Source organism: Sorex araneus, chromosome 3, assembly GCF_027595985.1.
Source record: "Sorex araneus isolate mSorAra2 chromosome 3, mSorAra2.pri, whole genome shotgun sequence".
Classification (NCBI taxonomy): domain Eukaryota; kingdom Metazoa; phylum Chordata; class Mammalia; order Eulipotyphla; family Soricidae; genus Sorex; species Sorex araneus.
Window position 1 is genome coordinate 23119874 of NC_073304.1, and position 24899 is coordinate 23144772.

General features: G+C 39.6%; 1 protein-coding gene across 19 annotated transcripts in view; it reads right to left on the reverse strand.

The window, feature by feature from the left end:
• Window positions 1–24899, reverse strand: part of NRXN3 (neurexin 3) — a 1748572-nt gene that overhangs the window by 1604372 nt on the left and 119301 nt on the right. For all 19 annotated transcript variants that reach the window (XM_055133160.1, XM_055133157.1, XM_055133153.1 and 16 more), the window contains exon 4: window positions 18862–18891. In XM_055133160.1, the coding sequence (XP_054989135.1) occupies window positions 18862–18891 (30 nt within the window). The remainder of the gene's footprint in view (window positions 1–18861; window positions 18892–24899) is intronic.

Sequence of the window (24899 nt, forward strand, 5' to 3'; positions counted from 1 at the left end):
ATGACCGTATAGAACACAGGTTCCTCTCCTCTACCCACCAATCTGCACTGCAAACTGGGATGTGAATGAGAAACTTCTGTGAGTATTAAACTTGGGGATGCGGGTATTTTCCTGTTCCCATCTCTCTGGACTTGAGGAACAAGTAAAGAAACACAGATAAGTTGAAAAGCAAGCTTCCACAGCAATGTCAGGAAAATATCTCAAGCCCACAGGAAACCACTTGCCCCAGAAAATGACTCTCGCATTTTAAATAGAATTTGGTATAGAAAAAGCCAAAGACAAGAGGGGGAAAATGAATAGCTTTTTGGAATTCTTTATATAGATGTTTTTCTCCTACCATATTGTGAACTGCTTAAGAACAAAGAATGATTTTTATTCATTTCATGTATCCCTTGAGCTCAACGCTCTATAAATTTATTGTCAAAAGTGGAGGGAACATATAATTTATTAAAATTATAGCTAGAGACAGACATCCTGTTATGCATGTAATAAGAGTGTTAGTTCATTTGTGCTCATTTTACTAAGAGAAAAATAATGTAGTATCTATAATACAGTTATGTTATATTATCAATATGCATTAGGAATGTATTATAGTTATATTAATATCCCCATTCTATAGGAGAGAAAAGTAAGATTCAATAAAATTAACTGAACTGATGGCAGCAAATTTAAAATAAGCTTGCACTGTAGCACTGTCATCCCGTTGTTTATCCATTTGCTTGAGCGGGCATCAGTAACGTCTCTATCGTGAGACTTGCTGTTACTATTTTTGGCATATTAAATACACCACGGGGAGCTTGCCAGGCTCTGTCGTGCGGGCGGGATACTTTTGGTAGCTTGCAGGGCTCTTCAAGAGAGATCGAGGAATTGAACCCGAGTCAACCTCGTGCAAGGCAAATGCCCTACCTGCTGTGCTATAGCTCCAGTCCCAGAATAAGCTTAGGCAAAACTAAATTTATCATGGTTCTGTTAGTAGTTCTATAACTAGTTTTGTCATATTAAACTTCTATTTTCTTGTTTATGAAAACTAGGATTGTGCCATTCAATAATTCAGATATTTCTTTTATAAGTGAAGTTTCCTCCCTATTTAAGTGCTCTTATTTTTGTGATGTCTTGGGGTCACAGACTTGCTTTCAGTTCCCTAGATCACATCTGTGGTGGTAGGGATGGGGGCTGGTCTTTGGGACAGAACTCACAACTTCATGCATGTAAGGCAGGAGTTCAACCACTGAAGCTGCATCCCAGACCCCACTCAGGAGACTCAGAAATTTCTCATAAGTGTAAAGGAAGAATTGAGAGAGAACCTGAAAAATCATTTCAAATAAGACAAATTATTCCTAAGGAAGTCTTGGAAAGTCATATTCCTAACAAAAGACATTGGGCTTCACTTCTGAAACAAATTGTCAGACTGGGCCAGAAGAAGAGCCTGCAAAGCCAAAATGTAACTGCCCATCTCTGGGGAGGAAAGTCTTGTCCACTAAATGGACAAAACCAAAGCTTTTTCAAAGGCAAAATTCTATTTACCAGGTTGGCCAAAAAGAACATATAAGAATCAAGAGACAAAGTGCTACTGAGAATCCTCATATGTATTTTTCCCCTATTATTTCTGGAATGAAGCTGACAAAGACACAATGGGATCTGGAAAGTTGACAAAAATCATTATTCTCCACAAATTACTATAACCTCATAGAGATAGTGACCTTCACAGTACCACTGGTTTAATAGCATTTCTTTCAACACTTGCTGTTTTCACTATTAAAAAGAGATAAGGAACACAAGATAATACCAACTAAATCACTCTTGTAAATATTTAATATCATTGCCTTTCTTTTCGCCTTTTAACAAATCACTATCAAAGCAGAGCACATCGTAGAAAACACATTTATTTATTCTATCCTGGGGGAAAAAAATAGCTTAGTGCTCATACATTTTATCTATCTAGTTCTCCAAATGACTTTGACACTTGAGAGCCCTTGTGATCAGAACCATCTGAAGGAAGGCAATTTTGCAACAATTTGAGAACTGATTTCATGTGTGGCTCAACATCACCGGATTTGCTTCATGGTTGGGCACCAAACTTAACACATAAGGCTCTCTGCCAACCCTAAAGGAGAAAATCTATTTTTTGAAAAAAATGATATTGGCTAAAAAAGTCCTATGTTCTTACTTGAGGAGAAATGAGTTTTCCTGATTAATTGGAAAAAATGTAAATGATTAATTTTTTTTTGAAGAATATGGAAAAACTATCAAGCAACAGTCTGAAAACAGTCCTAGGAAGTTCCTCTCAGGCATCTTACTCTTATAAATTGTCAACTGGGACAGTACAGATGAAAAAGAAAGTGTAAAATCTTTTTTAAGTCAACCAGGAAATCTGAGTCACTATCCTATATTAGCTAAGACAGAGCAGTCACTGGGGCAATTCCATGTTACACAAAGCATTGTAGAATGCTAACAAGTCAGAGCTATTTGTGGACAACTTCAAAATGTAGCAGTGCCGAAGAAAGTCAAGAAACTTAAGAGACAAACTTAGAATGTTCCAGAACCTTTCCTTCACAGCATTATCGCAAATGGTTTCAATAGTAAGTGGATAATCTATAACATATGTCATTGATACATCAAGATGGTCATGGTATTTTAGACGTAAGTAGAAGAGGAAAGAAAATAGCATTGAGAATCATAAGGTTTGGATCAAGCCCAACATACTACAAGTTATCAGTGTTGCAAAAAACATGGTACTTATGCCCTCTCAGCGCATTTTGTCATTCACAAAATTATAGGGAATGGACTAAAGGAATTATAAGTTTCCTCTGAACTCTGAAATTATGTGCTTCTAAGATTATGTGCTTCCAAGAAGGGAATCAGAATTTTCTAAAAGTAATATTTTGCTAAATGCTTTTGTTTTCTTCATGACACATAATTTCATCATATTAGAAAATCTCAGGGGCTGGAGCGATAACACAGTGGGTAGGGCATTTGCCTTGCACACGGCTAACTCAGTTCAATTCCCAGTATCCCATATGGTCCCCTGAGCAACAGCAGGAGTAATTCCTGAGTGCAAAGCCAGGAATAACCCTTGTGCATCGCCGGGTGTAACCCACAAAGCAAAGAAACAAAAAGAAAAAAAATCCCATAGTTCTAGAGCAAGCACATCCATGAAAGACCATACGTAAAAGGAACAAACAGGCCTTATCAGGATTATAGGATTATATTTTGTTTTGTTTTTCTGTTATTTTGTTTATGTGGCAGATTCTAAGGGAAGAAGAGGCTGATCGCTTCCTCTAGCAATGGAAGAACCCAAAGATTTGCTACAGAAAAGGCAATGAGAAGCTTGGGGCTGTTGGTTTTATGGAACTCTACTAAAAGTTATTATCTCAATAATTCATAATGTCCATTCCACAAGTTTCTACTGAGTTGTTTCCACAATGAGGCAAGTAATGGAATAGGCACTAGATAGTCCATGGTGAATAACACAAATATTGTCCTTGAATTTGTGGGGCTCATATTCTCATGGGCTGCTGCTGTGATGAGGGGGAGGGAGGAAAGGGGCTTCAGGTAGTCTGGTTTATTGAATCGGTCATTTTAAATCTTACCAACTTGCAGAATAAGCCGATCAGCTAGATCGTGAAATGAGTAAGGGATGAAGATGCTAGGCCTATGGATGGGGGCACAGAAGGGGGAACTTCCCCTGTGACCCCTCACCTGTGCTGAGGGAGGTGGCAGGAATGCAGCAATCCTCATCCATTTGACTCAGTAACAAAGAAAAGCCAAAGAGATAAGTAGCCAAGAGGCTGTGGGCCTTGAGAAGCAGGTGACATGACTACAGAGCCGAAACCCCAGATCAGAAGGACAATAAAGGACATGGGACTTCTCAGACAATAAAGGATGAGTGATGCTGCCCTCCCAAAGGGGAGAATAGCTTGGGGACAGGATGAGTGAGACATACCTGGGTAAAAGACAGAGAGCCTAGACATCAGAGAGGGACCTAGAACTATTTATTTGAATGATACAATGAAGAAACTATATGATCACAAACACTGGGAGTTTTACTTGCTGATTTTACATTCAAAATTCCAGGACCACGTGGGAGCCAGCGGTTTCACTTAATACTAATAATTTCTTAATGTTGTATAGTGGCATTTTAATTTGTATAATACTTTAATCTGAAAGATAACAATTATCATCCACAACAAACCTACCAAGTAGATATTTTACAGGTTAAGACATCAAACAGATTGATGAATACTTTAAAGTTACTAGACCTATGTGATACTGATAAGTTATATTAGGATGACTAACATCTATTGTTAATGCTTGGGGCAATTAATGTATCTTTATGTTAGATCCAAACTCTGACCTAAGCCTTTTACATAAATTTTTTCAATGGTTCTTCCCAGTAACCCTATAAAGCAGGTAGTTATTGGCTTTGTTCTACTTATTAACATAACAAGGCTTAATAAGGCTATGTAGCTTGAAATTGTCAAGAACCTGTATCAGTGCTCTAATCAGCCACATCTTCTTCCCCAGATCCCTGAACTAGATTTTGTGGCATTTACCTCAATGTACTTTTAATTCCACAGTTCTGAATTAGACTCATTCATACCTAGTGTTCTAGGCTCAATTGCCACATGGGTCAGTTTAAAACTGGGAATCTCAGTTTGGCCAAGGCATTTATAAATGCCCATTATTGGTCCCTTGGGAAATGGGGAAGAGTATGGCTGGCTCAGCAAACTCCTAAAGGATCAGATTAATAGCCCTAGGCAAATGGTTTACTACAGATGGATCAATGGCAGCTACTTCATACAGAACAGGCAGCATATAAATAGGACAATGTCTTCAGCCTTGCAGCAAGAGAACCCACAAAATCCTTAGCTGAGCCAAGTATTTTTAAACAAAATACAGAAAAAAATTTCTTCAGGAAAAAATTTCCTTCACCTATCTAGAAAGGAAATGGGGGGTGGGGAAGCCACTGATAGTCAAACTCATTCAAATGTTCAAATGAATAAATAACTTTAGTATAGTGGAGAAATAACCCAAATGACTGTTAACCTACTCCAAATTTCAAAGCAAATAGCACATAAGAGAGGTCAGCAGGTCAGGCACTTGCCTTGCATATAGCTGGCCTAGGTTCAATCCCCAGCATACTGTATATTCTCCCGAGCCCCTATAGGCTTGATCCTTGAGCACAGAGCTAGGAGTGAACCCTGAGCACTGCCAGGTGTGGCCCCCAAACAACATCAAAAGCACATAAATTTCCAAGTACTTTTCTCACTTTTGCTGACATCAGTTCTTCCTAGAGTTAAGCGAGCCATTATCAGAAGCATTGTTTCACACAGACTATATGGATACCCATTTAAGTGCTTAGGTAATACACCAGGCTGGAAGTGTTTTAACAAGACTAGTGTCTTTAAAACTGCAGTTGTTTTAACATCTGTGTTATGCATTTTACCAGGAAGCAGTAATTTCCCTATTGAAGCTAACCCATCCAAAAAACCATTCCAATCAAAACAGAAAATGTAGTTAAAAGGATTCTTGAGTGAAGCCAATCTAAAAGCCTCTTTCAAAAATTCTAGAGATGTTAGGTTTAAAGTATTACATATGGAAGGAGTTTTCAAGCTCTCTTGTACAAAGTCTTTCAAGTGAACTCTAGTCTTAATTTTAGATATTCTCAACCAAAATTTTAATTACAAAAAGAGATTCTGGGGATGGAGTGATAGCACAGTGGGTAGGGCGTTTGCCTTGCACGCGTCCAACCTGGGTTCGAATTCCAGTATCCCATATGATCCCCTGAGCACCACCAGGGGTAATTCCTAAGTGCAGAGCCAGGAGTAACCCTTGTGCATCACCAGGTGTGACCCAAAACCCAAAAGACAATAAATAAATAGATAAAGTCTAATCTCTCATTACAAAAAAAAGATTCTGGACAAACAAATTTGGGCAATTTTGAGAACTGTTTTTTTTCCTTAGAGAATCATAAATTGTTTTATCAAAAAAAAAAGCTCTGAAAAGTCCAAGGTCAAAAACCTGTTTCCGTTTTAAACATGTGTGCTGAGGACTTATTTTTTTCCTGGTCTCTTTTCTTTTGTCTCCTTTGGAACATTATCGGAATTTCTAAAAATCCTTTTGGAAGAAAATAATTTGTCTTAACAAATTATATCATATTAGATCCTAAAAGATAAAAAAAACTTTTCCCAATTATCATGCACATATTTTTCTTGGGGCTATTTTAAAACAAAGCTATGCATTAAAGATATACAACATTAAAAACATCTCAATCCCCATCGACGTAAACAATCAGCAAATGGTTGTAACATTCTGTTCTTCCGTCTTTCAATCAACTATAAAATATGCCAGTCACTACAGATTTTATATGAAACTAAAAGACCCATATGATCAATTTCAAGTTTTAGCGATATCATCAAAAATTGGAGAATGTGCTTTTGCAATGTGTATTTGAAGTCATTTAGCAATTCTGGAGAACAACAAAGGAACAACTGACCAAGTAACACTCTAAGTCTAAATATTTCAAAAATATGGGTTGAGAAATTTTCCTACCTTTGTTTGTTGTCTGAAACACATTTTATTTTGTTTGGGAAGAAGCGTAATGCACACACACATTTGAGGTTTGAGATTTATTTTTGGATAGTATCAAGCCAAAGTACTCTCATTTCAATAACGAAGCTGCAGGCATTTGCAAGGCACAGTCATTAGCTTATCTTTAAGTAAATATTTTGATTGTCAGACAGCTCCTTGCAAACAAGGTTCTTTTCCAAACATTTAGTCCTGATGCATCCAAGCCCACTTGCACATCGTTCATTTAATAATCTACGCCTGTGCGAAAATATAAAACCATCCCAGGGAAGTTGAAAAGATGCACGTTTGCAAGCTTTTTTATTTAAAAGGGCTCCTGAGCATGTGGGACCAATTCTCTTTCAGTTCTCTGGTCTTCACTGTGCTACATTACCATAAAGCTTAGGAAATGAGCTATTACACACATCATCCCCCCTAACCACTATCGCTGAAAATCACACACTCACAAAACAGCATTAATTGTCAGAATTAGCAACCATTTAAAAGGCAGCTGTTCTTTCACTTTTAAATAGACTCTAAATTTCAGATCTTCTCCCTGTATTGGCTGTTTGATCTATTGCTCTACACACACACACACACACACACACACACACACGAGATTCTTAGACAGATAAATTTTTCTAATTTCGTATCTTTTTAAAAAATCCAAGAAAATATTATGAATCTATGTTTTTTCACCCCAGTAATTTCCATCAATGTTAAAATTCCCTGGAAAGCTTCCCAAATGCAAAGAAGACCTTGTCTCAGCTCCAGGTGAAAGGGCTTTGTTTTGTGTGGCGACTAGGGGGAAAGAGCAGCTTCTCTTTAAGAGTCAACAGTAAATTAACTTGCCCAAAGAGTGAAATAATTAGCAGTTAGTAGCTTATTAAAAGGATGGCAAAGGCCAAGCTGCCATCTGGGATCTCCAGTTTCTTGTGATTGTTATTATGTCAAGATGTGCAAGTTGCATTAGCTTTCATGTCACTGGGCCTACCCTTAGTTTACATGTAAATTTTAACGAAAGATGTGGCACTTTTAAAATCAGACATCCATAAGAAAGTGTTATTAGTCTGTTTTTTACAAAGCATATGGTCTTTTCTACCTCTGCTCTTCTACTCATCACTGAATGCTTTAGGGAAAAGGCAGAGAAAAAAACAAATTATATCAATTAGGTATTCTCTTTGTACAGAGGGAAAATTAAGCATCAACAAAAACAAGGCAAAGCTATCTATGACTAGAGGTATACCTCTATTTACCTCTATTTACACACTATGAAAACCACAATACCTCCCTGAACAAAGCTAATCTTTGTTTTCATAAAGAAAAGTAAAGCAATCTAGAGACTACTCATTATGACATAGATTCACAGAGTTTTAGAGGGAATGGAATAAATAAATGTATTTATTAGCAAAACAAAAGGTAGCTGCGTGAGGCCTTGAGTTCAATTCCTGGCACTGAGCAAAACATACCAAAGTTAAGTGAAAACATCACCAGGAAGATGGATGGCTAAAGAGGTAGATAGTGCTGCTTTGCATGTAGCAGGCCCTGGGTTTTGATCCCTGGGAACTTGTGGCCCTAAGCACACTGGGTGTGGCTGCTGGAACTGCCACAAAAATAAGAGCAACAACTACAGCAACAAAAGCCAGCATAGTATAAAGTAGCACAGCAGAAACTTTTGGTGTGATAGACATACTGTATAGATCTATGTCTAGATACTGTTTAACGTGAGCATACACAGGTTGTGGGAGGCAGAACTGGATGACAATTGAGTATACCAAGTTGGGGGGTGGGAAGTAGGAGGAATGGTAAGGTGGACTGCAGGTGGCACAGGGACACTGATGGGAATTCTTGGGCACTTTTGTGGTGGTACGGTGAGGTAACTATGTACATAAAGACCATTAAGTTATTACTTATTATGTTAGGAATGAAAATAATCTAAGCTATAATAATTAAATTAAAAAGAGTAGCAGAGGGTCATGGGCACTTTGGTAGTGATGTAATAATAAAGTCTATCAGAATTGAGAATGTTAGGGCTGGAGAGATAGTACAGTGGGCAAGGTACTAGCTTGCATACGGCTGACTAGGGTTCCATCATACATGGTCTCCCCAAGCACTGCTGCCAGTGTGGTCCCCAATTGTTTATAAAAGTTAATGCTGTTGTTGGGGCTGGAGCAATAGCAGAGCCGATAGGGCCTTTGCCTTGCATGCGGCTGACCCGGGTTCGATTCCCAGCATCCCATATGGTCCCCAGGAATAATTCCTGAGTTCAGAGATAGGAGTGACCCCTGAGCATCACCGGGTGTGACTCAAAAAGCAAAAAAAAAAAAGCTGTTGTAATTATTTTATTGAAACTGTTAATGAAATACAATAAAATAATATTTTATTTTATTGTATTAAATATTTTCAATATTTCTTTTAGAAAAACACTGGGATAAATGAACTCGTTGAACTAAAAGTGCCTGCCTTGCATCAGGATGCCAAGAGATTGATTCCCAGTCTATTCCACATGTACCTGGCATAGTCCCGACAGCTCTGCTGCCCAGGCCACAGGGCGTGACCTCCAGTATACAACAACGTGTTTATGCACACAGCAATAAAATGTTCACTTCCTGAAAGCACTGCAAGTAAGGCTGAAAGAAAAATTTATTTTAGACTTTAGGAGGAGAGGGAATGGTTCATTTGAGCGTCATTTTTAAACTCTGATGGGCTGTCCACAAGACGTCAGAGGTCAGGGTTGCCCTGTGTACTTAATGCCCAGCACCTGAAGCCTTACATGATTGGCTCACAGTCAAGAGTTGCTGAACATTGAGTAAGCATTGCCTCTGGAAAGTCATAGCGACAGTATGCTAAATTCAGATGCAAATCACACTGAAATATACTGTTTTCAGTACACCACTCATGGAAACTACATTCTTAACAAATAAAGCATACACATAACGTATAAAGCTATTCACAGGGCTTTGAACAATTGGAACAGACATATCCCGCATATCTGAGGAACAGACCACAGCATGAAAGACCTAAGTGCATAAGAAGATGTATTAAGGGCCTCAAGAGACAGTTCGTTGAGAGACTACCTGTATGTCCTAGGTTCAATTCCTGGCACCAAAATGACAATAGTGAAAATGTACTTTTTCACTATACTCTCCTTAACCTTTGAGGTTTTTTAGAAATGAGATGTGTCTTAAAGATGATACAATGCAATTAAAAATCGCCTTTACCTCTAGATGTTATCAAAGTCAGGTTTATAGGTGTATACCTAGAGAGATCTACATCTGAAAAATTACATATCCTGTAAGATTAACCAACTCTCATAGCAAAGGTTTGTGTAAGTAGATACTAAACACATTTAGAAAAAAAATTATTTGTGATAAATATACGTATATAGAAAACATCTGTGTGTAATCACTAAATGCAAATTAACAATTGAGGAGGCAGTAGACATGTTGCTTAGGAAAATGAGAAATATTTCCTTTTAGTACTGTCATTGTATGTAATTGAAACATCCCACTGATCCATTGTACATTTGACTAATGCGTGTGCTGTTCACAGCTACACATTTCAGAAAGCTTTCAAGGGCCAGGGAGATGATTCCAAGAACTGGAATACGTGCTTTGCAGGTAGAAGCCCCACACTTGACCACTGGCAATGCATGGTCCCCCAAGCATCACAGGGACAGACGCACAAGCATAAACCTAGAGTAATTCATGGGATTACCAGGCATAGCCCCCAAACAAGCAAGCAAAACCTCAAGAAGTGGACCAGAGCAATAATACAGAGGGTAGGACATTTTCCTTGCTTAGAGCCAACCCGAGCTCAATGGCCAGCACCCCATATGGTCCTCCAAGCACTGACATGAGTGATCCCTGGCTGTAGAACCAGGAGTACGGCCTGAGCACTGTCAGTGGAGCCCCAAATCAAAGCAAACAAAACAACCCCCAAAACTTCAAAAAAAATTGTTTAAAAGTTCCTTCAATGTCCAATGAAAGTTTCTAAACAAATAAAGGGCAACATACTACTTTTCATATTTCTAAAGAGACATTTTAGAGACACTACTGTCAAAAAGAATTGCTATAATCAGGCAACTTTACCTTTATATTTAAAATAAATCTATTTTCTCCCTGCAGTTTCCCAAACATTAAAAGAAGAAAAAAATGTGGAAAAACACACTTCTTTAAATGACAAAGTGATTTTATTCACTGTCAAGAGGACAAATCAGTGGTGGATGAGAAACAGAAAAAGCAAAAGATGGAAATATAGCATTGCCTCTATTTTATTATAATTAGATATTTATAGAGCACAGATGAGTTTATTTTCATAATTACTAGCTGGCATTGCATGTACTGATTTGCATAAACAGTTGGCTATCAGTGAAGTAACTTATTGCAGGGCTCTTGAGTCGTAGCAGGGATGAGAGGGGGTTCAAATCCTCAAATCAGCTTTCTTAATAAACATTTTACCAGTAAAATGCAATCTACATAAAATTATATTCCAGTTCATATAGTTTGTGTCTTTCTACTTAGTTTGGCCAGTGTTGATTAGTTCAGGATTAGAAAGGCAATAATTAAATCTACACAGGAAAATATACATGCATTTTAAAAATGAATAAAAGATTTTGAAAAGAAAAAAATAAACATATTATGTATATGTATATGTGTACATATACATATAGAAGCAGTTAATACCATAAGACCACAAGAGGATTCTAAAATGTTGAAAGCTTAAAGTGGATATTATAGGCAACACTATACATGTAGTCCAGTAAAAAAATAATTTTCTCAACATAAAAAAGTTTTTTCTACTTTAAAAAATAAAATCCTGCCAGTTTCAGTAGAGAGTGAGGACCTCTCTTCCTAGTAGATACATAATCTCAGGTGTGAATATATATTCTTGATATATGTTATTAACTGGTGTATGTATATATGTGTGTATTTATATACATATACACACATATATATTGTTCCTAGTATATACATATATGGCAGAGTATATGTATGTATCTTCCACATAGGTATGTTCTCAGCATTCTCCATTCTCTCCCCTGGCACACACACTCTATTCTGCAAAACTTCAATGAACACATGTTGTCAGGCTCCCTAGCAATAGCGCTAAGTATAAGAATTCCTGATGCCCTGGTCATGGCGATAGAAACAGAGAAAATGAATCAATCCTGCCTGCCACCATTAACATCCAATTAAAGGTGAAAAACATAAACCAGATCAATCATATACACATGCATAGGTACGTATGGTTGAGAAAGATGGCCATGAGCGGGCATTCTTATGCATCTGGCTTATATTGAGAGTCAGGTGACACGGAACATTGTGCCTCAGCCATTAGCTGGAGCTGAGCAGTAGCCACTGAGTTCTCTGGCTACCATATCTGCTCATTGCTACCTCCATCGAACTCCAAGTTCAGTTTCAATTTTTGGTTGTTGTCATTTGGGGGAGGTCGCACCTAGCAGTGCTTAGGGCTTACTCCTGGCTCTGTACTCAGGGATCACTGCTAGCAGGGTCAAGGGACTAGATGGGGTTCTGGGTATTGAACTCAAGTCAGGTGTGTGAAAGCAAAGGCCCTACCCACTATGCTCTCTCCCCGACCCCAAGTTTAGTTTTAAAAGAAGATCTTTGGTATCCAAACCTAGAATGGGCAATCCCAAAATTAATAAGAAAAAGAATATGGATCCCCAAACACACACTAAAGGCTTAAAATATGTATGAAAATCATGGGGGAAATAAAGCTCACCATAGCTAGGTGCTAAATTTTTTCAGTTAGCTCTTTGGATTCATTACAGTCCCATGAGCTCCTGAATGTGCTGGTCATCATGAAATCTGAAATTTCTTATTCAGTTTTACAGGTATAGTTTCAGATTTTTTCCCTCTATGTGTTTACTGCCTCATCACTCAGGTTTAATCAAATGAGAAAAATCTAAAGATTCTTTTGACAAGTATCCAAGATTATATCTAAGGACCTTTCCCGCTTCTATTCTGGTGTAATCTGTTACCACGGCCTTCTGTCACATGCTCACACAGGGCTGGAATTGAAACCAGGACATCTAGGTTCACTTCATGACCCACTGGGCTTGCTTCTTTGCCCAGTTGGTCGGATGAACGTGTGGTGGTAAAGTGCTGAGATTGATGGACAATTCCAGACAATGTACTGAGCTAAGGGCACCATGCAGGGGTGACAGGAAGACAGACTGTCTCTTAGGGTGGGAACAGAGTGACTGACACACACGTGAATCTGGGGCAAGGCTGTTTGACTTGGTAGTTTCTTACAGAAGCAGAGGCCAGAGGACATAGGAGGTATAGGCCTGGTTGGAAGTTACGGAGCAGAGAGCAAAGGTTGAACTTTCAAAAAGGAACAATAAGATCAAGAATAGACTGAATTCAGAACCTACTGTGTATTCAGCAGAGTCACTAACTTTATGTGAAATGGACCATAATATTGTAGAAAATAAAACTGAGAGGGCATAGTGAAAACTGTACCAGTATACATTGAAAGCTTTTATTATAGACATAGTACATAATTCTATTCCATTTAAATTTGGCTTTGTTTTCCTAAAATGGAAATGATTGACAGGGAGAGAAGGATTAGAGGTGTTGAGTTCTTTACATGCAGAAATTTCTATGCTAAACACGCAAATTTGTCTTCCATGTATTTGTTGTCTTTTATGGACAGTGGCCCCAATCTCCCTCCAAAAAAGCCCTTTAATATAAACTACTTCAGATATACCTAAAGGAAGAACACTCACAATAATAACCCTTTAATATAAACTACTTCAGAGATACCTAGAGGAAGAACACTCACAAGGATAAACCATGTAGGGAATGAAATCTATGTATATTTCTAACAGGCAGAGTGAAAAAGAGAAATGGAAGTTGTGAAGGGGGGGCGTGATACAGAATAAATAAAGCTAAGAAGTAAGAAAGGGCCTGTTAAAGATTATCTGGTAATCAACTTAGTAGAAATTCTGCATCTAAAACTAGGAGATGAGGTTATAGGTAAATAGGTCTGCTTTGGAACCGAATCCGCTAATGCTGCTTTCCAAGTAGTGGGGTTCTTCATTACTAACCAGATAGACGGGGTGAAAAAATAGAACAGGTAACTAATCAGAACAGAGTAATAATCGAAGGATGGTCAACTGGACATTGAACTCAGAACGTGGAGATTCAAAAGATATTCTGGAGGAGAATCTCAGCAAACTCTTAATGGCCCACTTGGGAATAGAAAGTTCAAGAAGGAAGAGGTTGAAAATCAATTGAAAGTCTGGGTGGTAAGGATGATGGGGCACTATTGATGAAAATAAGGAGGCTGGTTTGTGTCCATATGATAGGGAGATTGACTGGACACAGCGAGGCATTGGTATTGGTGGGACATTTATATGAACACGTGTTAACTGCATGTGAAGTGGCAAGATGAACTTGAGGTAGGTGAGTGCTAGAGGTCACTGGGGGGGGTGTTGCATTTGCATGTCATCCTTGGACAAGAGCGGAAGAGTAGGACAGTGGTTAGGGGCTCAATTTTCCATGCTTATTTCTACCCAGGACCCAACTGACATGAATCATTTGACTTTGAGCCTTGTCAAGCCTTGTTAAGCCTTCTACTTATCCACAAAGCAAGTAGAGTGCCATCATGGATTCCATCGCACAGTTGTGGGGTTTAAGTGCAAAAAAACATAAAGCATGGCACCCAGTGACTGACGTGTAGGAAATGTTCAATCCACGTGAGCAGTCAGTCAGAGAGAAAATAAGACACTCATACACAAAACCAAAAATCACCAGTTAAGTGGTGTTTAAAGAGATTGGAGGAAAAGGAAAGAGGCAGGTGAGGGCAGAGTAGAGAAAGAGAGACTGAGCCTCTTTCCTCACAGAAGCCCAATGTGACTACATTTATGGGGTACCATGCCAGGAGCCTGAGAATCCAGAGACCAAATGGGGAAATCGGCCTGTGAAAAGTGGACAGTCTCTGACTTGTGAAAAGTGGACAGTCGCTAACTTAAGCGATGGGTAGGGGAATAGAGGAATCAGTCAGCAGAGCTCTTTCAATCAACATTCCTCTGCTCCTTTTACCAGTTCCTTTCCAATGGTCCAACCTTAAAACTGGATAAGGGCTCCCTAAGACAGGCTTCTTAGAATGTTCCCCATTCTGATTAGCATAAAAAAAATAAACTACCAACTCACCCCCAAGGCAAAGGGGTGAACAGCTCCCATAAACTTTTTTGTTGATTTTATTCTTTTTTGAGCTATATCCTGAAGTTTAGGGGAATATTTCTGGCTCTATGCTCAGAAGTAATTCCTAACAGTTATCAGAAATTCAAACTGAGAACTTGGTGGGATGCAAGTAAGCACCTTCACCCCTATACTATTTCCCTGGCTCTTCCCCATACACTTTACAAATAAAGAGAAGTAGTTTGCCTTCCACGCGGCTGACCTGGGTTCGATTCCCAGCATCCCATATAGTCCCCCAAGCACCACCAGCAGTAATTCCTGAGTGCTTAGTGCAGAGCCAGGACTAACCCCGCTGGGTGTGACCCAAAAAGCAAGAGAGAGAGAGAGAGAGAGAGAGAGAGAGAGAAGCCTGAAACTCAAATGAGAGATGCCAGTTCACCAACTGATCACCAAGTTGGCATTTTCAATAACTTCTTAGCTCCTTCACGGTTCCCCAGCATCATGGCACATTGACATTTCCTACTTCTGTTATTTTCTCATCTTTTCAGGAAGCAACTAGCTTCATAGTTTCATAGAAATGGGGGCTGGAGATGTAGGGGAGGCATATGGGAGAACTGAAAACAGATACATATTTATAATTTATCAATTAACCTCTCCCTTCGCTCCTGAACACCTAATCCAATTTGAGCTGGTGAACCAAGTTCTTCAGTCTCACATCTCTGACAGCTTTGATTAGGAATGGATGAGTGATCTGTGCTTCCCAGAGGTGTGAAGCGCCAACAGGCATGGCGGAGCAGTGGAGCAAGTCTGCCCACTGGCACCTCTGCCTCTCCCAGCCTACCTGTCAACAGATTGCCTTTGTAAGTTAAAATCCAGTGTATTATCTTCTTGTCTCCGTTTGCTTCTTACCATGTAGTGCATTGTTACCCGTATGTTTGTCCACACCTCTGGTTTTCTACAAAACCTCTATATGACCACCGTCCATCACCCATAATCCAAAAAAAAAAAAAAGAATATGAAAGACCAAAAAAGAGCAATAAATGTCCATTGAATTTATATTAAATACAACTTCAAGAAATTCAACATTTCTCTTCTCTTTTTCATGAATATTTCCCCCAAGGTCAGCTACTCCAAAGAAGTAGAAACCATGGAACTTCGTTTCACATCTCTTCTTGTCTCATCAATATATTTCTTTACAGAGAATCTTCAAACACACAGTATTTAACTAAAAACACATCTCTACCATCCTGCTCATAAGCAATCTCTGAATCTGATATATCTGCTAGAAACAACATGGCCCCAAGGAAGTGGAACATCGTGGTAGAATGTCAACCTGGAATCATCCCCAACCATCAAGCCCAACATGCATTGAAGGGAAACTATAATATGGGCTTCCATTTATTTATTTTTCATCATTGTTAAAAGCACTAAATTATAATCTAAACTGTAGCCATCAGATCCAACAATTCCCTTTGGAGACATGAATGTTCCAAGGGCAGATTCATAGTTAAAATGATAATAAGAAAATGATCTCTACCTTTACTTCTACCTACAGAAATGAAGAGGAAGGTCCAGTTAAGTGAAGGAAGCATGATGTCCACCATGGAGGCGGTAAGAGAGAAAGAGAGAGCAGGGAGAGCAAAACATCAGCACACTGCAGACACAGGACTTAACACAAGTAACAAAACCCCACAACAAGTGAAGGCAGTTGCCTATAAAATCTTGCAAAGGCAGCACAAAACAAATGCACATGTCACATGAAACGCCATGTCAACAATGTGAGTAACAAGGCTGTTTGCATCAGCTTTATGTTAAACCTTTTCCTCCCATTCCTATCTTTTTTCTCAGTCCCATCCTTAGAAACATGACCGAGTTCTACATGCAGAAGCACTGCATAGCCACATGTAGGTGAAGTCGCAGGCATTTACCCAGATTGGAGTGGATTAGGGAAAGTCCCAGAGAAGTTTAGTTCTCTTGTATTTTCCCAGCGTTAGAGCCAGGAGGCTCAGGAGAATAACACTCGTGTAAGGGTGGAAAATACACACAACATATAAAGGTATTTCCACACATACTTATAGGCATCAAAACAAATTCTAAGATTCAGCGGGACCCAGAAAAAAATTAAGAAAGCAGAAAAGGTGTACTTAGTGGTGAGAAACAGATGACTGTTTTTGTAAACAGTAACAGACAGACAGGGCGGTAGGAAATGGAAAAGAATGAGAGAAGGAGGAATACAGTCAAAGGACCATCTTAAGAATAGATTGAACCTTGAGTTGGAACAAAATCTTAGTGACACTGACCACCTAGAAAAAATTTGCATCCTTTGTCTCAAACGTTTCTAGAGAGTAAATCCTTGTCTTTCAACACTATGTCTGTCATTCTTGCAGTGTCCAAAGACTCATTTTCTGGAAGATATGTAACTTACCTCCAACCCCACTGCAAATGTACCTGGGTATGTCTGAATGTGTAACATATGTACAGGTCAATGCTAGGTCCTCCAAAGAAACTGGGGGGGGGGGATAAACAAGTAAGGTAGTAAGGTCTATCTCATAGGTTCTCTGAATGGTTTCCATGCCAGTGATGGGATTTACCTATGTTGTGTTTGTGGGTCTGAAATAGTCAAGTCAAAATTAATGAACTCCCCACCAGCTTCTCCAATAGATCTGGACACTGAACTAGGACATTAGCCATATGGTATCTTCTAGAGGCCCCTCATGGCCTCAGCTCCTGACCGCCAGCACTATTTCTTGACATCTGCTCTATACCAGAGCATATCTTCATTGAAATGGTCTTGAGTCCACACTGCGGATCGAGGGTCAGGTCTGAAGGACATACTAAAAGAACACAGATAAGTTTCCTCCTTATCTGCCTGAGCAAAACAGGACCTTCTCCGTGCCCACCTCTGCCACTACCTGGGCACTATAAACTCTTAGTTCTGGGCAGTGCCTTGATCTGTCAGAGCCAGATCAAGGCAACACAGTCTGATGTATTCGATCTATATGTTGTGGCCAGAACACTCAGGGGAAAGGTTCTTCTGTGCTGCCCCCAGCTTCCTCAAAGGGTTAAGAAAATCAGGAGAATGTGGAGAAGCCAGTCCTGCCCTCTCCTTGCCTTTGGTCCTCTAAAAAAAGGCATTGAGCCCCTTGTGTATTTTGAAAGGAAAAAGACAAGAGAAATTAGAGGACAGTCTCTTTGTGTGAGGGCAAGGCAGGTAGGCCAATTGTGCAATCATCCCAAAGCTCGAAAGAAACATAATAGTAGCAATTGAACAGTGAAGGAAAAGACAATTTTAAATAGGCTCGGTTCTCAAATCCTGATTTAGGCTGATAATGTGGAAAATTTTTATTTAGGAAAAAAAAAAGGCTTCCTTTACAGCCCACCCTGTGCTTAGCTGAGCTGAATTTCCTGCACAGCTCATTCCCTGCATATTTTAATATTTTAGTTTGCAGATGCTGAATTTACAGATCTTTATATGCGGTTTTCTTCAGGGCATATAAGGAGTGAGAATCCTACCATGAGGACATTAGCATGTTCTTGCCGTGGCTTTTGCTTTAGATCAAACTGAATGCAGTCAACCCACCCTACCCCTACCCGCAAAGGCCTCCTTTGACCGGTGGGAGTGAAAGTTACAACAGGGCAGTGGGATGGAGGGATGAGGAGACGCAAACCTTTTTACTCAGAGTGACATTCAAGGAGAAGCTCAATGTCTCTCCCCCACCTGGGGCCCCAGCACGGGGCCTGGGGAGGAGCAGGAGGAAGTTAACCGCTCGGTTGCTCTGAAATTAGCTTCATTCACCCCCATTATCGACGCCGTCATGCCTTGTTTCATGCTTCCCTCTCGGAGGCAGCCCGGCAGTGCCAGAGCCCGGGATGACAAATGGTAGTGCAGAATGTAGAAGCCAAAGGGATGATGGGGGTGGGGTGGGGGGGTAGGCAACCATGATGCATCAGGAAAAGTGCCCCCCTCCACCGTTGGGTGGTCCTACAGCCAGCCTAGCCCCCCAGCAGGAGGGACAGGCAGCAAATGGCCTGCCAGTGACAATGAGACTCTGATCGACCAGCCAGAGGCACAAAGGCAAGCAATTTCAGGCAGCTGCAATACCACAAAACACAAAGCACCTACCTTGTTCACTCATCATCAGGTGGGAGAGGCCTTGAGGAAGGAAAAGACGGGAGAAAGGGAGGAGGAAGGGTGGAGAGGAAGGGGGAAGAAAAGAGAGAAGACAAAGTTAGAATGCCACACACAATGCAATCTCGTCTTAATTCTTGAGTAGAGAGATTAGCAGGGCACACGAGTACTCAGAGGCATGCAACAAGCACTTCCCATCTGCTGCGGGGCAGAGAGCCTTGAGTCTGCTGGAACGACAGTTTCCTGTTGGTTGGAAGGGCTCTGGGTCTCATGCTGAGACGCTGCCTTTCACTGTTGTTCTATGTAATAAGTTAGATTTCAGACATATCAACGGAAGGTTAGATTCCCTTCGGAAAGGGAAAGGATGCAGGCAAAATAAGTTTCTTTTTGATGGTTTTACATAGTAATACATGCTCACTGGAGAAAGTCTGAAAATTTCAAAGAAGAAAATCCCTCCCCAACCAGAGGTTACCATCCAACTTCCTTTTTCCTAGAATATTTTCTACAAACATGGAATCATTGGGAAACAAAGTATATGGTCCTCTGAGCATATGCCAGGAGTAATTCCTGAGTGCACAGTCAGGAGTAATCCCAGAGCATCACCAGGTGTGGTCCCAAAACAAACAAATAAGCAACAAAATTGAATCACTGAACATGCTCAGTGAGTTTCAGCTTATAATAGTTTCCTAGATACCCCGAAGCTGCTTACTTGGTCACTTAGCCCAGTGACAACTACATCCCCTCTTCTCTTCACTGCTTTACTATCTCGCCCCAGAAAACCCTTCTCTCTTGATTAGGAATGCCTAGCCCTGTAATGAAGAGGTTTGAAACTGAACACAGAGCCTCAATAAACAAATAACACAATCTCTGGCTGTGTTCTTATGGAAGACAGCAAAACTTTAAGAGCTCATTATTTCAAGGAAAGGATAGGACCTGATAATCTACTAAAGGAAAATATTTCCAGCAGTAGTCAATTGCACCAGTTACATGCTCTTTTATTGCTTTGTTACTGCATATGTTTGACAAATCCAGATCACCCAGACCTCCTTTACCCAGAGTGATACTTAGGGATATAAGGGATTAATAAAGGAAAAAAGCATATCTATAGGATGGAAATCCACAAATGTTTTGGGAGATTAGTAGAGATTTAGATAAGTAATCAGAGGGCAAATATGGATCACTAACTGATTTTTCAAAGATCAGCTATATGTTAAATTCACATCAACGAAGTAAAATCCACTTTTTAAACAAATTTCATTACACTATGATAATATTTTAAATGGACACTTCTGCATTTATTTATCAAAACCCAGGATCAATACTCATGTAGTATTGAGGGATGAAATTATGCCCAAAGCAAATCATTCTCATAACTCATTTTCCCCTTGGGAGAGGGGCCGGTGGGGGAAGGTAAGAGCACTCGATTTGGCTAAAAGAAACTTTTAGATTCTATTCTTAAAATGCCCGATGTCTCCAAACTATGGCTAGAGCTCCAGTGGGGGAACAACCAATGAGGTTTGCAGAAAAGTGAGGGATCAGAATAGGAGTGAGCTCAGTGAGAGGGTCATCGTGGTTAAGAAATAAGAATAAAGAAGATACACGGAGATACCTGGTAATACAATATCGTTTAGCTTACTGTGGGGTTAATTATTTCCCAGGACTTAAGTGTGGTAAATCAGTGTGCTCTACTCAAAACTTATGTCACTTATATTTCAATAAAACTATTAGGAAAATTAAAAGTCATCCTATTACTTGAAGAAGAGACATTTCATACCGTGATGGAAAAGGTTTGGCAGCTGAACTGGGATGAGTGAAAGACGGGTGGAAACATCTTCATCAGACCCAAATAGATCTTTCAAAAATATATTAATTTGCTGCAACATGGATGGAACTGGAAGATATCATGTTAGTGAAGTAAGCCAGGAGGAGAAGGACAAACACAGGATGATCTCATTTTTACGTGGAATATAGAATAACTGGTCAATGGAATGCTGTACTTTAAAGGGGCGACGCCTAGATCACCCTTGACCACAGAGTATAGGGAGGACAGAGTTGTAAAGAAATCGAAGGGGGAAAGATGAGACAGGTGGAAAGCAACAAGGAGCAGGAGATCAAAGGGATTCAAGTACATCAGTGCCATACTCAAATTTATTTTCAAAGGAGTGATATAGCTAAATATCCAAGCCACAGAGTCAACAACACTGAAAAGCATGAGAACCAAACTTCAACAACGAAGCTTTAAAAAAGTGCCTGTTAAGGTGGCAGAGGGGAGGGAACCAGATGAAGGCCAGATGACACTGGTCATGGAAATGTCACCAGAGCACAGTATATCTAAAACTCAACTATGACTAACTTTGTAAGTCATGGTGCTTTGATAAAATCACTCTCACTGTTGGGGCTGGAGCGAGATAGCACAGCCGGTTGGGTGTTTGCCTTGCACGCGACCGACCCGGGTTCGATTCCCAGCATCCCATATGGTCCCCTGAGCACCGCCAGGAGTAATTCCTGAGTGCAAAGCCAGGAGTAACCCCTGTGCATTGCCGGGTTACCCAAAAAGCAAAAAAAATAAAAATTACTGTCACTGTCATCCCGTTGCTCATCAATTTGCTCAAGCAGGAAACAGTAACGTCTCCATTGTGAGACTTGTTGTTACTGTTTTTGGCATATTGAATACACCACGGGTAGCTTGCCAGGCTCTGCTGTGCTGATGAGATACTCCTGGTAGCTTGCCTGGCTCTCTGAGAGGGGTGGAGGATTTGAAACTTGGTCAGCCGTGTGCAAGGCAAATGCCCTGCCCACTGTGCTATTGGCACAGCCCCTTTAATATTCTACTTTAATAAAATATTTTATTATATATGTATATATATTTAATATATATCACATATATATTAAAATGGAGACATGGAAGTCAGAGATGGTGTTTAATTCCCTGTAAGGTCCCTACAGGTGGATCCGTCTATGTTCTACTTGTGTTTTCTTAAAGAAGGATTGTATTTCCCAAAGTGTATATCCATAGATCACTTACACAACCACTTGTGGATGTACACTAACAGTAAAGATCCCAAACCTCCTTCCTTCCTGACCTAATGAATTAGAATCTTGGGGAGGATCTTTCTTGGCGACTGATCTAAATTTTAAATAAGTTGCCCAAGTGATTTCCCATGCTCATGAGAATCAGTGTGCTAGCTACTTAGAGTACATATAAATCAAGTTTTGGTAAATTAAATTATTTCATAAATGCACAAAGAGGAATTGGATATTTAATGGAGCTCTGCCTTTTGTAAAAGGAAGAATCCTTTTAAAATGCAAATAACCCACCACCTGTGTCTTAAAGATTCAAATATATACTTATCAGATTTTATTAAGCTACATACGTAGCTGAAGTATTACAACTCAAATAAAATGTGCATAATCCTGAACTTCCAAAACCTCAAATAGAAATATTAGGCCAGTAACACAGATCTGGGATCCTGGTGTCAAACCCTCATTTTTTCAGGTAATAAAGCAAAATGGACATTAACAAGTAGACCTGAAGAAGTAATAGACACAAATAAGGAAACAGTATGAAGGAGGGGAGGAGAGGCATAACCATATTATGGTTTGAATCAAATTTGCTTTTTGAAAAGGGATTTTTTTTCACATTCAAGAACTTTTACATCAGTCTCTTCTATTTACAAAGCTCTCTTCATAGCCTGCCCAGTGTAGAAATAGAAACTAAGAATTTCAGTTTAGTTATATTTTGAAATGTCCCCCGCTTTCCACCCCCAAAGCATTTCTATTTGCCATTTAAAAAATTCAGGCTCAGGGTCAGGAGACAGATTATCAGTTAGGGTCCATGCCTAGTATATTTCCCAACTGGTTCAGTCCCCAGTTATTCTGAAGCCCCAGTCATTGCTGGTGCAGCTTTGGAGAGCCCGAGTACTACCAAGTACAACCCTGGTGGCCCCCAACACTGCTAGTATCTCAGGCATCACCAGTCCTGAACATAGCACATCCAGGCCCTTGCATTGAACCACTGGACCAATTGGCTGAAAGGTACCAGGCCTCCTGTGCACTGCTTAGAAGCACCTCCACGCCCCCCCTTAAAAAAAAAAAAGCTCAGGCTCACACTAAGTGAATAGCCAAAACCAATAACTTGTCTATCAAATGATTCCATTACCTATTACATATAAAAATTAAGAAAGGTAAAGAAGACACAATTGAGTATTATACATGGCGGCTGACCTATAAAATAGTACTACATGAACACATATTGGTAGCTGCCAGAACTATAAGTGTTAAGAACCCAGATTTGAATTTACTTTCTTACTTGTAACATTAGAAAAGTTACTAAGTATTTGTTCCTCTTTTATTTATCTCTACAAACTTTGGATAATAGTAATGCCAAATTCATAGCCCACCTGGGGAGGTTAAATAAAAGAGTCCATTGAAGGCTGTGCCTATGCGTGGTAAGACTGTATAAGGTTATCATTTTGATCATGCTATATAAATATAGATACCATCATCTGCAGAGAGCCTGTCACTTGTTTGATAATTGAAGACTGAATGAATGTAAAACTATTCAGTGTCAAAGGATGAATTCAGACAATAAGAAAAATGGGCCAATGAGAAGGGTCTTAGGTACATAGAAAAGGGTTCTGGAGAAACATAGAGTCTGGAATGTCTTGGAGAATACTCTTAGAAGGTAGTTTAGGGTCTAAATATATGGAAGACATATAAGCCCAATGACCACAAAGTACATTGCCATTTTTCTATTAAACTTTTCAGAAGCAACTAGGACAGTGCCAGACATATGGCAGGCATGTGATATATGCTATACTAGTAACAACAAATTTGTATTAAAAAGTTCACATAAAAAATAAGTAAAAGATGGTGTTAAGGATCAGAGTCTGAAGCCAGTAGGGAGAAAAGAATTGAGTCTCAGAGCTAAGGAAAATGGACTTGATATCACAGTTAATAGGAAACACTGAGGGTTCATGTGAAGGAGAATGACCCAAGGAAAATAATACTGAGGAAGATTGCTTTGGCAATGGTGTGGATAGGATGGATTAAGAGGGAAAGACGCAGAGGCAGAAAGATCAGTCATAGGCAAAGGGCCTAAATTAGACTCATGGCGGGGGAAGGAAAAGGGAAAGAGAGGATTCAACAGGCTTCGGTGAGTGATGGGATGCTTCAGGGAAGAGTGGATGGGAAACCAGATGAAAGATTGTCAGAAATAGGAAGGTGAGATAGGTTTAAGATCAATATAAAGTGAGAGTAATAATGAGTTCTGTTTTAGGTATGATAAGTTGAAGAAACAGAGGAATCACTCAAGCAAAAATGTCTAATATAAATTTAGCATTGTAGAACTAAGGTATATGGGAAGGTCAAAACAAATATAAAGGTGGATCACATCACCTTCAGAGAAGAGAGGGTCTGTGTTTGAGTAAGTACATGAATCTTCAAATAAAAGGGTCTAGAGCACTGAGTCTTAACCTGGGCAGAATAGGGCATAGTAATATATCCTGGATACATTTTTTTCCAAGAATACTCAACATTAAAATAAAATTTTGCAAAAAAGAAAAAGAAACTATGGCTTTCCAATAGAGATACAGAAAATAATGCTTGAAAATATATTAACAAAGGGGCCAGAGAACAAAACTAGTAAGGCACTTGCCTTGCAAGCAGCTGACTCAGGTTCAATCCCAGTACCATATGGTCCTCCCCCAAGCCCCACCAGGAGTGATCCCTGACTGCACAGCCAGAAGTAAGCCCTGAGCAGTCAGAGTGGCTCCCAAAACAAAAAACACCAAACAGAATTCTTCACTGAGAAAGATATAATTAGCAGAGAAGAAGAAATTTTTGCTGGTTATGTGTTATACATCAATGAATAAAGATAATATTATATTGATATTAATAACTAATATTAATGTATCTAATTTAAAAGCTAATTAATTGAGTCTCAAGGCTAAGAAAAATGGCCAACCCAGGTCTGGAGCACTGAGTACTCCAGCATCAAATATGATTTCCTGAGCACCACCAAGAGTGGTTCC